At 45.0% G+C, this 14,312-nt stretch overlaps 1 protein-coding gene across 1 annotated transcript in view; it reads left to right on the top strand.

Annotated features, from left to right (window-relative positions):
- Positions 1-11,928, top strand: part of atosa (atos homolog A) — a 35,503-nt gene extending 23,575 nt beyond the window's left edge. Inside the window, exons 2-12 of the mRNA XM_071923954.2 lie at positions 113-297; positions 1,256-1,452; positions 1,886-2,011; positions 2,761-4,660; positions 5,320-5,445; positions 6,454-6,542; positions 8,021-8,117; positions 8,781-8,939; positions 9,155-9,223; positions 10,080-10,279; positions 10,556-11,928. Of these exons, the coding sequence (XP_071780055.1) occupies positions 113-297; positions 1,256-1,452; positions 1,886-2,011; positions 2,761-4,660; positions 5,320-5,445; positions 6,454-6,542; positions 8,021-8,117; positions 8,781-8,939; positions 9,155-9,223; positions 10,080-10,279; positions 10,556-10,709 (3,302 nt within the window). The 3' untranslated portion in view covers positions 10,710-11,928. The remainder of the gene's footprint in view (positions 1-112; positions 298-1,255; positions 1,453-1,885; positions 2,012-2,760; positions 4,661-5,319; positions 5,446-6,453; positions 6,543-8,020; positions 8,118-8,780; positions 8,940-9,154; positions 9,224-10,079; positions 10,280-10,555) is intronic.
- Positions 11,929-14,312: the final 2,384 nt, after the last annotated feature.

The raw sequence follows: 14,312 nt of genomic DNA, 5'->3' as shown, positions 1-14,312 counted from the left end.
CATGTTGTGTCCTGTTTTCTCCAATTAGTTCCTCCTTCTTATGTGTATATTAATGGATTTTAGAAGTCTGGTATCCTGACCCTCTCTTTCTGTCTCTTTCTGCCTTGTCCAGATGCGTCGGAGGAGTTTTTCGAGTACGATGCGGAAGAGTTTCTGGTGTTCCTGACCCTGCTCATCACAGAGGGAAGGACACCAGAATGTTCAGTGAAGGGCAGGACCGAGGGGCTGCATTGTCCCCCAGCCCAGTCGGCCATGCCGCCTCTTCACAAGCACGAGTGCAGCGACAAACTACCCCAGGTAACACACACACACACACACGTTCGCATAGACAGCCTCTCATGTCTGTTGGTAAAGCACAGCCTGATGCCGGTTTTGGTCACTACCTCCCTCTTCATTCTGCTGGGGCTTGTTGTTGCCACTTCAGTGGCATTTTGGGTTGGCGAGTCAAGAGACTTTAGTCAGACCCATTTATCAAATGTAGTGAGTCAATCGGGTTTCAGCTGGTGCAGTCCAAGATGGTGGCATGGTAGTGAATTATGGGCTACTCTGCGATTTTTGAGCCGCTCAGTTATTTAACTAAGACAATGAAATATAAAACCCCAAACAGGATCAGAGCTACTGTATATGTTACAGCCACTACTGCAGCACTCCCTCCCTAGCTTCAAAGACACAAACACACTGAAGCACATATGGAAAATAAACCTACTACATTTTTCTATTGTTGTCAGTTTTGACTACAGCTTGCCTTGAATGTGATAATATGAGACTGACCCGAACCCATACGAATCTCAGGGGCATAATGGCTTTCTGTTCCGGAGCATAACCAAAGCTTAAAATTTTGCTAATAATAATATTTTTAAATGGTATTCCTTCCCTCTCATTTACAGTTCAGGCATTTATCTAGAGCGACAATATGTGAGAGCAGAATAGGATTCACCTCCCAGGCCACCAACATTACTTGCAACCAAGATATGCAAGCTACATTGCCCAAACAAAAGAAGACATAAAATATATTCCTGTGTCACTGGAACATTTATGCAGCATGGTATATGTAAAAGTGCCAGGTGGAAAGATGTTTATTTATTTGAACCCAAACATGACCCAAGCCAATTAAGTGAGAAATTCAGCCTGATTCGAGCCTCACTTGGCCCCCTGCAGGTCCCATCTGCTTTGCCCCTAAATTTCAAGGTTCTGGTGTTGACATGCACTAATGAACACTAACTCTGCACGTCTGTGTATGTTTGTGTGTGTCCAGTGTCGGCAGGCCAGGCGGACCCGTTCGGAGGTGATGCTGCTTTGGAGAAACAGCATCCCCATCATGATCGAGGTCATGCTCCTGCCAGACTGTTGCTATGGTGATGAGTGCCCCCCCAGTGACCCCATCAGCGACCCGGTCATCAAACAAGATGCTCTGCTGCTGGAGAGATGGACCCTGCAGCCTGTTCCAAGACAGTAAGACAGACACACACACGCGTAATCTCATTATTTTAAACTTGGACAGTATCCACAATGAATGTTCACACATACGGTGGTGACTTTAACCTTGGATAGCAAGTGTGTACCTACATATTCGTATGTTCCTACAGGATAATTTTATACAGAAAGACACACTTGCACAGATACACTTGACCTCAGAAGAACACATCCTAGAACTGTTGTTTAATTAGCCTGACAAATTGGCCCACTTTTCCTCTCGCCTGCGTAGGAGCAGGGACCACTTTCTTAAAAGATGACGTCTACCCCCCCTCCCCCACCCCTACACGCACACAAACACAGGCAGACTTCAAGGCCTCTAAAAAAAAAACACACATCCCTGAACTGTTTTCTCATTAACCTGACAAATTGGCACATTTCCACCTTTTTTTTTTTACGTTGCGTTTGGCAGGAGCGGGGATCGGTTCATCGAGGAGAAGACCCTGCTTTTGGCCGTTCGCTCCTACGTCTTCTTCTCCCAGCTCAGTGCCTGGCTCAGCGCCTCCCATGGCATCGTCCCCAGAAACATCCTGTACAGGTCAGACACAACGTTCCTAACCCGGGAAGATCCCAACCGTTGGTGGGCTGGGGGGGTGGAGGCTTTGCAGAGAGGCTATTGGACAAGATTCATGAGCCTTAAAGCAAGGAAAACGACTCCCATTGAGAACAAGTGATACCTGTGAACACAAATTGTGGTGCTTTTTGAACAAAATAGATATTAAGTCCTTGGTTGACAAAATAATAACACTTTACAGAATGGATCTTTTATATTTTAGAGATACAGCCATCTGAACTTGAAGTAAAGACTTTTTCCCCCAAATGGATACACATGCAAATTATAATAATATGCAAATTACCTCTTCAAATCATCCACTCCCATAAATGAATGAGACTTAAACAGAAGAAACTGGCTTGAAAATGCACTACAAATCTGAATTGATAAAAAACAATGTCATTGTCTTAGCAAGTTCAAGATTAAAACATTTGTAATAACCTAGTTTTAAAGCTTTGTGCTTATATAGGAACCATCTGTCTTGAAAGATTTCCAGGCAGTTTTATAGTAACAAATTTGGTTCCAGGAAGTAAAAATTGAATTACAGGAAGTAAAACTGAATTACTGGAGGCTCAGAAAATTCCCAGATCCCTAAATGTCCCTAACATTTTTAGATCTAAGACTTTACAATGGCCTGCCCATTGAACCAATCTCTCTCTCTCTCTCTCGCTCTCTCTCTCTCTCTCTCTCTCTCTCTCGCTCTCTCTCGCTCTCTCTCTCTCTCTGTCTAACAGGATCAGTGCTGCTGATGAGGAGTTGGTGTGGCAGTTCTCCCAGCCGCCGTCGGAGCACCTCTTCCCCGTCCCCAATGTGTCCCAGAGCATAGCGCTGCGGGTTCGGGTCCAGTCGCTCCCCCGCCAGCCCACCTACCCCACTCTGGCCTGCAGCATCCACACCGGCCTGCCTCCACTTTACAGCAAGACCCCCAACCTCAATCCCAACCTCAACAGCCACGGCGGCCTGCCCATCCTCAAAAAGAGCCAGGACCCCAGCAAAGACAACCTCCTTCACAACTCTAACCTGCCCCTCTACAGCAAGAGCCCTAACCCCATGTCGGGCCTTGCCATCAATGCATTACCCATACCTAACCTTCCCATTAACAACATACCCATCAACAGCCTGTCCCACACTGCTGTGCCTCCTCTCTACGGCAAGAGGAGCCAGGAGCCTGGTGACGGCCACGGCCACGCATATCAGAACGGAGAGCTTCCCCAGGTCAATGTCCCGCACCGCCAGGGTTCCCCCCTGTTCCACCGGCCCTCCCACTCCCCCACGCCCTCCCGCTCCCACTCCCCCTCTCCACTCCCCACGGGTAAGGCAGGGAGGTGGTTGTACTCCGCCCTCAACGGCTCCTCTGACCCTGTGCAAGTCGAGGACTACGGGCCCGGCACAAACAGCGGCGAGAGCTCCAAGAGTCCCGTCCCCGAGCCACTGAGGGCCTTCAAGACGTTCTCCTTGGCTGAGCCGCCCCGCTGCCCCTCCCCAAGGCCCACCGCCACAGAGACCAACCCCCTGATAGGCTCGCTGCTGCAGGAGAGACAGGAAGTGATCGCCCGCATCGCACAGAGGCTCAATTTCTGCGACCCCACAGCGCCACCTCTTCCCCCCGGCCTGTTCTCGCCCGACACCCCTCCCAAAGCCATGTGGGGCAGTAACCACGACGACGTGACTGTCAATAAGACCAAAGAGCCCGAGGTACCGCCCTATGAGCCCGTGGGACGCGTGCGGCCCAACCCCTTCGACACGCCGGTCACTGACACTTCTTTTAGCAAACGGGAAAGCTCCTCCCCCAAGCCTGCAGCCTGCAGGAAGCTGAAACTGACTGAGACAAGAGACAGAGAGGAGGAGAGAAACGGAGAGAGGGAGAGAGACAGAGAGAGGGAAAAAGACAGAGAGAGGGAGAGAGACAGCTCACTCATTGCCCAGGCAGTACACGACATCACTAGACTCATCCAGGAGAGACTGTCTGTCCCCTCTCTGTCTCCCATGCACAGCAGGAGCGGCAGCCCCCTGCACCGCACGCACACAACAACAGTCACACACACGGTCCGCACGTACTCGCACACCACACACACCCCACAAGCCTCACACACGGCCACCAACGGCTGCACCAACGGCCACGCGCCCGGCCACGAACCTCACAGAGGTGCACGCACCGCCGCCACACACACGCCTGTTTGCACAGACAAGCCCCGAGTTGAGCTGGGGGCCGAACGCCATTCTCCCCGGGCCCAAAACGGTGCTCACTTTACACTTGAAGACCCCCGATTCAAAGGCCAGTCCCACGCCCAGGCTGGTCAGCGTTTACAGACCCCCCCACAGGAAGAGCCCAGAGCCCGGACGCCCAGCGGCCCTGAAACCCCCTCTCCCTTCCCCCTGCTGGAGAACGGCCCGAGAGCCACCCAGATCTACAGTTGGACTCACACCAACACCAGCCCAGTCCTGAACTGTCACTTAAGCCAGAACCACAGCAAGCCTCAGCCTCAGTCCCAGATGCAGATGCAGATGCAGACCCAGACGCAGACTTATGCACCAGTCCAGCCCACTGCCCCCCAGGATGAGAACCAGGCACCTCTGAGATCTGGCAGCTCCAGCCCCCCCAGTCCGGACATGACACCCCCCAGTACTGTCCTGGTAAGGGACTCATTACAGCTAGGAACATGATACATGGGCATTGGATAATATTTTGGGGCAATCTAAATTGGCAGTTTTTCATTATACTTTTATGTCTTGTAGCCCATTTACCTACAGTGGTTTTGTCCCAGTTGCCATTCCTCATCCCTACTAAAGGAAATGTTGCCCATATCAGTTGCCACAAAATGTCACCAGAGCAACATCAGTGCATCATTATCATTGTTTTATTTTTTTTATGAACATTCTGGTTGAATAGACAAGGCTTGGTTAAACTAACATTAATAATTTGAAGAATTACTAATGAAGAGTTTTAGAATTACTATTCTAAAACTCTGTATATCCACTTTGGGGAAATGTAACATTTAAATGTTTTCATTTTGTCAACCAAGTGCTTACATTACCTCCTTAAGGACCAAAATTTGTTTTCATTTATCAGTCAATATCTAACAGTAGGCGTCACATTTTTCAAATCACAGATCTCATTTTGGAAGGAATCTCTTCATTTGAACCCACTGTTTATGTTTAATGAGTTTGTTGTGAGAAGCAGCTGGGATGTGGTGATCAACATGGCATACCTATGACAACATGGTTTGATGAATACTTGTAATATTGGTTTCCTTGCCAGCTGTCTTGATCTCTCTCCTGTCTCTGTGCTCCAGCGAGCTCACAGCCCCTCCCCTCTGCGGCCCTGCAACAGCTGGAAGAAACAGAATCGACACTCATTAGACGCCACAGCGACCAAGGCCTTCCACCCCTGCACTGGCCTGCCTCTGCTCTCCAGCCCTGTACGGAACACACACACACACACACACACAGGACGTGTGAAACACACCGAAACTGGCTTAGCTCAGACTCATAATCATTGCTAATTTGTACATTTGTTAGAAAGACACTGACACATGCAGGCTCATGGGCACACACACACACAAGCTGGCTTAGCTATGACTTGTAATCATTGTCAGTGTCCATGCATTTGTGTTTGTCATCCAACCACACAAAACTAGCCTTATTTTCCAGCCATCTGAACCATGACTCACAATACTCTCACCACTGTAAGCAGCCAGCCTGTGAGTGTTTGTCATAAAGAGACTTTGAAATATCCGTCAGCAGGCTCTACCGCTCCTGGGCCTGTGGATAGTTAGCCAAGGTTAACACACACACACACAAAAGAGTTTCAGCCACGCGACTCATCTGAGCCTCATCAACCACAGCGGCACTCTGACTAAGTTCCTGTTGAACTGAGATTGTCAGATTGTCTGTTGATCATCACACGTGAATATACACACACACTTGACTCTCATGGAAACTCACACACACAGGCTCACAAACACATACTCGCACACACATACAGTATTCACACAAACACATCAGAGCACATACAGTACACAAACGTTACAGGGATACCTTCATATTTTGACATTTTTTTTCCATCAGACATGGTCATTTATATTTGTCTATTGTGACTTTCATGACTCTAGAATCCTTAAAGCCTGTTAAAACCCAGTGTATAATTTCAAAAATATCCATTCCTGGAAAACTTTACATTTTGCTACATGTGTTTTTGCCTGACAGCCGAGATATAGCCCTAGAAACTCATCAAAGTAGGGATGGACGCTTTCAATTACTCTCCCAGCTCATGCTCTTAAATTCCTTTCCCGTGATCCTAATTGTTTCATTTCAGGAGTCCTTGATTAAAACAAAAAAAAGACGTCTCCACTGAGCTCTGGTATGACTTGGGATAGTGTGCCGGTTGCTCTGTGTATTCTTAATCATGTCCTGTGTGTCTGCGGCAGGTTCCTCAGAGGAAAAACCAGACGGGCTACTTTGACCTGGACACCTCTCTGACTGGCTGTAAGGGTCTGCCGTGGGCCTCTGGGAAAAGGTACACATTCCCTCACCTGGGATCTTGCTTACTGTAGTTAGGAGACTCGACTCACCAACTCCCCATGTAGAGCCCTGTCCAGATGGGATTAGTTTTACTGGAGGAGGCCAGGTTAATTTTCTCTAGTGTAATACAGTCCGGGAGTGTGGAATGATGTTTGTGATTATTACAAGGTGCGTATCCCTGCAGGAGTAATAGTTATAGGACAAAGAACCTATTGTTTTCCAGTGAACTTCAGTTGAATTTCTCATAGTTTGCACATTTTTTTTTTCTCCCAAACTTCTTTTTCTCACTTTGCGACATTTCAGCTGTCGCTGTGTGTACCTGCCAGCAAGGCAAACTCTGCTTGAGTTGTGAGTTTTGTCTGCTTTTTTTCCTCTGTGTTGAAAAGTTGTAGGCGTAAGCAGTGGCTGACGTATTTCAGAAAAACAAAACACTTCTTCACTGATTTTGTGAAATAACATGTACATTACCCATGTTGTCCTGTGATCTCAAAACCTTTTTCTAAAGAAGGTCATTTCTGTGACCTGCTAACCACTGCTTTTACCCCATTTTTTTTCTTTCTATTGTCTTTTCCTTATTTTCTTGTAGCACTTTGAGATGTGCTTTTAAATAAAGATTCATTATTATTATTATAATTTTAGAGTTGTGTTCACCACCAGTATTAATTGAGCTGTCTAAAATCATAGGACCAAGGTCTATATTGGGCTGGACATTTGCTTCAGTCGAGAGTGCTCAAAGCCCGAGACACTAACAGAACCTGACATCAGCAGTAGGATGTAGGAGGATTGCCTGTGTCTTACAGTATGAGTGTTATTCTGAGTGGCCGGGTCAACCCCATTCTGTTGACTTTGCCTCTCACACTGCCACCTGCTGCAGCTCTGCTGTAGTGCGACTGCACCTAGAATCACACACATTAAGCTCAAAATGGCAGACAGAACTGAACTGGCTTTATATACACAGGGCTCCACAGCACCTACTACACAAGGCAGATGTGGGTGGCAGTTCAGTGCTTCTTTTGATGAAGCTTACGAGTTTGACATTCAGGGTGGAAAGTAAATTTTGGCTGTGGCTGGTAAGGTAGTCTCATCTTTCAGCCACTATAAGGTAGTAACCAACCATCATTCTATTCTAAACCAAAGGTAGCTGGTTGGTTTAAAAAATATAAGTGACTGGTGAATTTAGGGATTTATCAGCCAATGTGACCAGTGGACAAACATGACAAAAATGTTTACTGCTGGTTCAAATTGTATTCTTCCTGTGAAATAATGCCAGTCTAACAATCTAACATTTGGAGAGGGCAGCTATCATCTTTAGTTTACACCAAAAAAAAAATTCAGCCTGAGACGTTTTATTTTGTCACCCTGGACTCAAATGAACTAGCAATGTTTGTCACACAAGAACCTTAAGACTGATTTACATCAAGCACAAAAAGCAAGCTTATCAAGTGTGTTTGTGTGTGTGCTTTAACCCTTCAGGGTGTGCCCAAAGAGAGAGGAGGACACAGATGAGCCCCACCAGCTGTTCAGTGCCAGCGCTCCACCTGCCAGTCTCAGTCTGCTGGGAAACTTTGAGGTATAACACACACACACACACACACACACACAGGCTCAGAATCATCAGCTTTTTTGAGAATGGGTTACCTTCACGCATGCCATTTTGCGTCCCCAAATGAATTAAACTGAATGCTAATGAGAGGGATTCAAACTGACTGCCACAGATGGGCTCACGGTGGGAAATTAAAACTGTTGTGTAGAAGTTACAAACCCTTAAAGGAAGTTCATGAGGTGTTAATCACTAACAATCACTGGCACAGAAATCTCACATGAAAGAAGAAAAAGCATTGCATTTGTAAGACCAAGAAGAAAGCCTCATGTCGAAACATTGTCAGTAAAAAATATTACGCATATGGAGCTAGAGTGTGCGATGCTTTTCTCTTCTTTTATGGGAAATTAAAACTAGCCACCCTCCAACGGCTTGTACATTTTGCCTGTGGCAGCTGTGTTTGTCTACCCTAACAGCCATTGTGGCGGCTATCCAACAAGGCTTTTTTCTCAAAAGCACTTGGCTCTCAAAAACAGTGAAAGTGGGCATTGAATTTTGGAATCCATCAGTCTTTGGTCAGTGGATGAAAAAGTGAGTTTCCTGCCATGGGTGGGAAAGTCAAAGGTCAAAGTGAAAATCAAAGGTTTGTTGGATTTTGACAGGAAAAAAACATGATTTTTTTTCTCCTGACAGGAGTGTGTGCTGAACTACCGCCTGGAGCCTTTAGGGACGGTGGAGGGTTTCACAGCGGAGGTTGGTGCCAGCGGGTCCTTCTGCCCTAGTCACATGACCTTGCCTGTGGACGTGTCATTCTACAGCGTCTCCGATGACAACGCTCCCTCGCCATATATGGTGAGGTTACTTTTTTCAGTCACTCGATCAATAATTCAGTCATTTTGGTTCACTCTTGCTCCAGCCTGTGTGATTGAGCCGTGAGCTGAAAGCCATACCTACAAGTGGTAGAGGTGGCGTCACGCACTGTCTTTGTGTGTGTGTGAGCTGCATCTGTGTGTCATGACCTGTGTACGTGTTTGTGACATGGCGGTTGTCACTGTGTTTTCTCGCAGGGTGTGATCAACCTGGAATCCCTGGGGAAAAGGGGCTACCGCGTACCTCCATCAGGAACCATTCAAGTGGTGAGGGTTTTTTAACTTTTTTTGTTGTTATATTTTTACACAGGTACGGATGTTCTTTGAATGGAATATGTGCACCATGGAATGAAAATGGAAGTGAACAAAGAAGGGATTACACCTGGTAACACACGGAAAGGGAGACCCCTAGTGGAGAAAGAGGCAAATTCACCATGTTGGATACAGACATGAGGGCAGGGGGGCAAGATGTCTTTGACACAAAGTCTCAATAGAGTGGGGGAATGTTACAGTGGTGGCCAGACCATACTCAGACTAATGCAACTCTAATGCTTGTAAAAGCACAAATGAATGAATTCACCTTTGTTGTGATTTTTTTAATTTGGCATGTAGATATACAATATACAGTATATATAGACTTGATCCTACTTTAGGTTTTACTTTTCATTGTCTCAATTAAATATTAGTAATGGTTTGAAATTGGACAGAAGCTCATAATTCACTGATGCCGTCTTGGACCAAGACAGTCAGTACTGAGTCAATAGCTGCATCACTTCTGATATGCAGAGCTGACAAGAAGCCTAATGCTTGTGTCACATAACTTTGGAGCTAGCTATAGAGTATGAAGTACTCAGTCTGTATTTGTTGGGCCATATGTATAGTCTGATGTGTGAAGTATGTCCCTTGCACTGAATGTAAGGTTCTGGTGTCCTTGTGCTATGTGTGCCAACATGTGGTGTTAGTATCTCTTTGCACCAATGTTGTCAAGATAAATCCCTGTATATTTATTGCACTTGGTGATTAAAGACAATCTGGGTCACAGAGTTGCAAATCCAGTGTATCTGTTTCTGTGTAAATCCTGCCCCGAGTGTAAAACCCTCTGCTCTCCGATTGTGTCGGTCAGACCTTATTCAACCCTAACAAGACGGTGGTGAAGATGTTTGTGGTGGTGTACGACCTACGAGCCATGCCAGCCGGACACCAGACCTTCCTACGCCAGAGGACCTTCTCTGTTCCCGTCCGCCGCGACACACACACACACACCAGCAGGAAGCCCCTCGCCCTGGGCCAGGGCCGCACCCTGCGCTACCTCGTTCATCTGAGGTGAGATGGCTTAAAAGTGTGTCTAAGACATACTGTAGGATTTTCACACCAGAATTACTATTACCACTATTATTACTATTATTACTATTACTATTACTATTATTATTACTATCATTATTATTATTATTATTATTATTGAGTGTTTTCTGCAGAAACAGTACACTATTTAGAACTGTTTCATGTCACATTTACAATAAGACATTTATACAAAAGACTTGTTGAAATGCATTAAGTAGTAATAGAGTTTATCCTCTCTTTCCGTCCCCCTCCAACCAGGTTCCAGAGCTCTAAGTCTGGGAAGATCTACCTCCACAGGGACATCCGTCTGCTGTTTTCCAGGAAGTCCATGGAGGTGGACAGCGGTGCTGCGTATGAGCTCCAGTCCTTCACAGAGTCTCCCGCTGACCCGCCTTTCTCCCCCCGCTGCTGAGGCCCGGCTCCCTCCCTCACCCGGCAGGCCGCTACTGAAGCTTAACTCACACCCCGTTACCAGGGATGGAACTTTACTCGGCCCGTTAGCCCGCGGCTAGTGTTTTAATAGGGTCTGAAAGAGAAGGGGTACAAGGACGGCAGTCGACTAGACTCACCGGGCCGGTGCCCTCGACCTTTTTTAAGTTCCATCCCTTCCTGTCGCCCAGAACAGACACAGGAGGGCTAAGAGCCTAGGAGACTTTATCAAAAAAATGAAACCTTATTCTCTGTTTAGTGCGCGACCTCGGATCAGAGAAGCCAGGTCCAAGGTTGTGGTGGCTGAGGTCACAGTGCATGGGTTTCTGTTTTAGATCCTGTTCTCCTGGTCAACAAGGCCTTATCAGATTTGATAGGTAACTTTTTTCCCCTTCTCGGGCCTTACTACTGGTGTGTGTATCCTCTCCAGCGTCTGGCAGGAGAGGAGAGCACAGTGATGGTCTTCAGAGGCAGTTAGACACCTAAATCCACTCAGCAGAGTTGGGGTCAGTTCACTCTCAGTTCATTCAAAATGTTAGTTTAATTGGAATAAGCCTTGAATCTCTATTTCTGTATTGATGGGATGGGAGAACCTTTTTGTGGCAAAAGATTTTAAGTTTTTGATCTTTGAAGAAAATCCACTTCCTCGAGTAATTGAACTGAAAGTGAATTCGGCTTTGACCCCGTGACTCAGACTGCCGAGCTCGGAGTAGGGGGAGTCCATGCGAAAGCGGGCATGGGTGGCAGACTGTGGTGCAACTCCGTCCCCGAGATGTGCTCCAACAAACACAGACAACCATGGACCACTGAAGAAGCCGAACAAGCAATCAAGCCAGATTAAATCGAAAGCATCACAGCAGAACATCAGAAGCGCACTGTGTTTTTTTTCCATTATAACTGGAAATGAAACAAAAAAATAGTAATATTCTAATACTTTTTTGTACTGTTACAGAACCACTTTATTGGAAGTGTTGCAATAGAAAAGAGTAACCTTAGTTTAGTGTTTACACATTTACTTTCAGTTTACCTTCCATCAGTTTATTTAATATTTAAATTAATATTTCAGTTACTACTCATGTGACGTCTGTCATGCTAAGATGATGTAGTGCAAACTCTGTATATCATAGTATGTATTTTTGACATTAATATTCAAATCTGGAAAAAAATATATCTATATATCTTCTTAAAGCAATCCTAAAATCTGTTATGTGTCTTTGTGTTCTTAATTTTCCCACCGTGTTCTCTGTTCCATGTTCACACACCACACACCAAGGCAAAGAAAGGATAAGAAAAGTGCTCTCTGTTGGTATTTTAAGAGTTTCAATCTGAAATGAAATGACCACAACCTGAAAAAAAAATCTCACACCTACTCTCTGCAAAAGACTGCTGGTGTGAAATTAAAACTTCATCATGTTAGCATTTTTTTATTTAAATGATCAGACATTTTACAACCTTAAGTCTAAAAATAATAACATGTTGCAGGTTGTTGTTTTTTTTTATGTTGAGCAAAGACTATTAAGTAACCCCTGGTTAGGGTAACTGTATCTTCCCAGACTTAAAGCTCAGTAACCTGGGGGAAGAAAGCAGAAACGTGGAAACAGAGGGATGATAATTTATATAATTTCCACAAATCTCATTAGGAAAGGCATGCCACAGGCCTAGATTCAAACACTGTCTTGTCACTATTTTAAGGTTAATCCATAAAACACTCCGCTATAAATACCACCAACAGTGTTAGATACATTACTGACTCGGACATTCGGGCTTATTTTAGTACATTATAGACCTCGTTTCCCCGAGATGAATAACAGGCCCTTTGCAGAGGCGTTCTAAATACCATAGCAACCGTACCCGAGGCCCGCTGGTGACGCTACATGAACACAAAAAACGTAACGTTAGCCAACTCTATAACTGACGCTGAAAGTGCTAAACTGCGTTACAAACGAAGTCCTGCAACATCCCATTTGGATTGGGCGTCAGTATTACGGATTTTATGACGCCCATTAGTTTGCCTTTCACACTCAAGTAAGTAAGTAACTAAGTTAGTTGGTGTTAAGAAAAACAGCAGTGATAGTCAAAGTTCAGGTAACGTTAAGGCTAGGAAAATCAACAGCTGTGTAAACCGTGACGCTCCCTTTGCACTACTAAGCAATGAAACCAGTGCATGGTGTGTATGCTAGCAATTATTCAGACACTTCTTCCTTGAGGAGGATTTCTTGTTGACTCTTACTGGGATAGTATATTTGGATAGCTATACAGCTAGTCCAAATTACTCACCAGATATGAAATAATCTGAGCAGACCCCGTACTGACCGCCTTGAGGTCTTTGCGACTGATTGAGGCTATCCATAGTTGTTTTTCTCATAACTGTTTTGTGTTTTCTCCTTGATCTTTGGAAGTCAATAAAATGATTTCTTCTCCGTGGTTGTGCTATACCTTCTCCGAACAGCCAACCACACAACAAAATATAACCATGGTCAGGTGTTTGAAGTGTTGACAGCAGCAAATCGGACTAGGCCATTGCGCTGGAATTACGTGGTGATCCCCAGCATGGCCGCTATGGGGCGAAAACCGCGTTACAAAATACTTATCGACATGGTCATTTATTACCTCTAGACACGAACAAAAAACCCACGTTGAGAAGTATTTGGATTTGGCACAAAAGGGGCGTAAGTGACATCTTGGGCGAAAATGAGTTTGTGTATATATATATATATATATATATATATATATATATATATATATATATAAACTCATTTTCATATATATTGTAAATATATATATATATATAATTTTAAAGCTCTTGATGAGCTCTATCAAATGGTAAAAGGATATGGTCACTATAATTTTACTTTTTTAAATAAAGGCTGAAAACATAAAGGCTAAGTGAAAACCTTCAATTTAGTTTGGCAAAAAAGGGTAAGTGCACTGAGCTTGGTGCACAAAAGGCATAGTGCAGGTCAAGCCTTTAGTGCGCTGAACAATTCATACAAGATTGCTGAAATATGATTTTTTTAATTAAATAATTACAATCAATGGAAAGTTTGTTTTTGCTCTCCTGTAAAATTCTGAAAATGTCACTTACACCCCTTTTACGCCAAGCCCTCGTATTTGTAACGCCCCAACGGCCTTCCATAAGATGTCATCTTCTGCCTGGCGTTTCACGTATTTTGGAGATTTATATTTTGCACAATATGAGCAGAAAAACAATGGTTTTCGTACAGGATGATGCTGGAATATTAGCCTGGTCGCGAGACATGCAAAATATAAACACTGACACTGCATGAACAAAAATGATTGGAATCGAAAATCAGATGAAAACAAGCGAATCTTCGCCTACATGAATCCGAGTGTATAGCATTCATCAAGGCAAGCTCCAGATCTAAGGGTATCTCTCACTGAAATCTGGATTTGTGTTTAATGCACATGGATCTAACAGCTGATCGGCATATTATGCAACCAGATGCAAAATCCTATCCTACAAGTGTGTGAGGGAAAGTGCCCGAGGACCGGGACCGGGAACGCGCACGGTGTCTCCGCATGTGACGTAGTATTTCTCGGCGACCATATTTTGTGCGGGACTCAA

This window comes from Centroberyx gerrardi, chromosome 1 (assembly GCF_048128805.1).
Source record: "Centroberyx gerrardi isolate f3 chromosome 1, fCenGer3.hap1.cur.20231027, whole genome shotgun sequence".
NCBI lineage: Eukaryota > Metazoa > Chordata > Actinopteri > Beryciformes > Berycidae > Centroberyx > Centroberyx gerrardi.
Note: the sequence above shows the minus strand (reverse complement) of the source record. Positions and strands in the feature narration are given on the sequence as shown.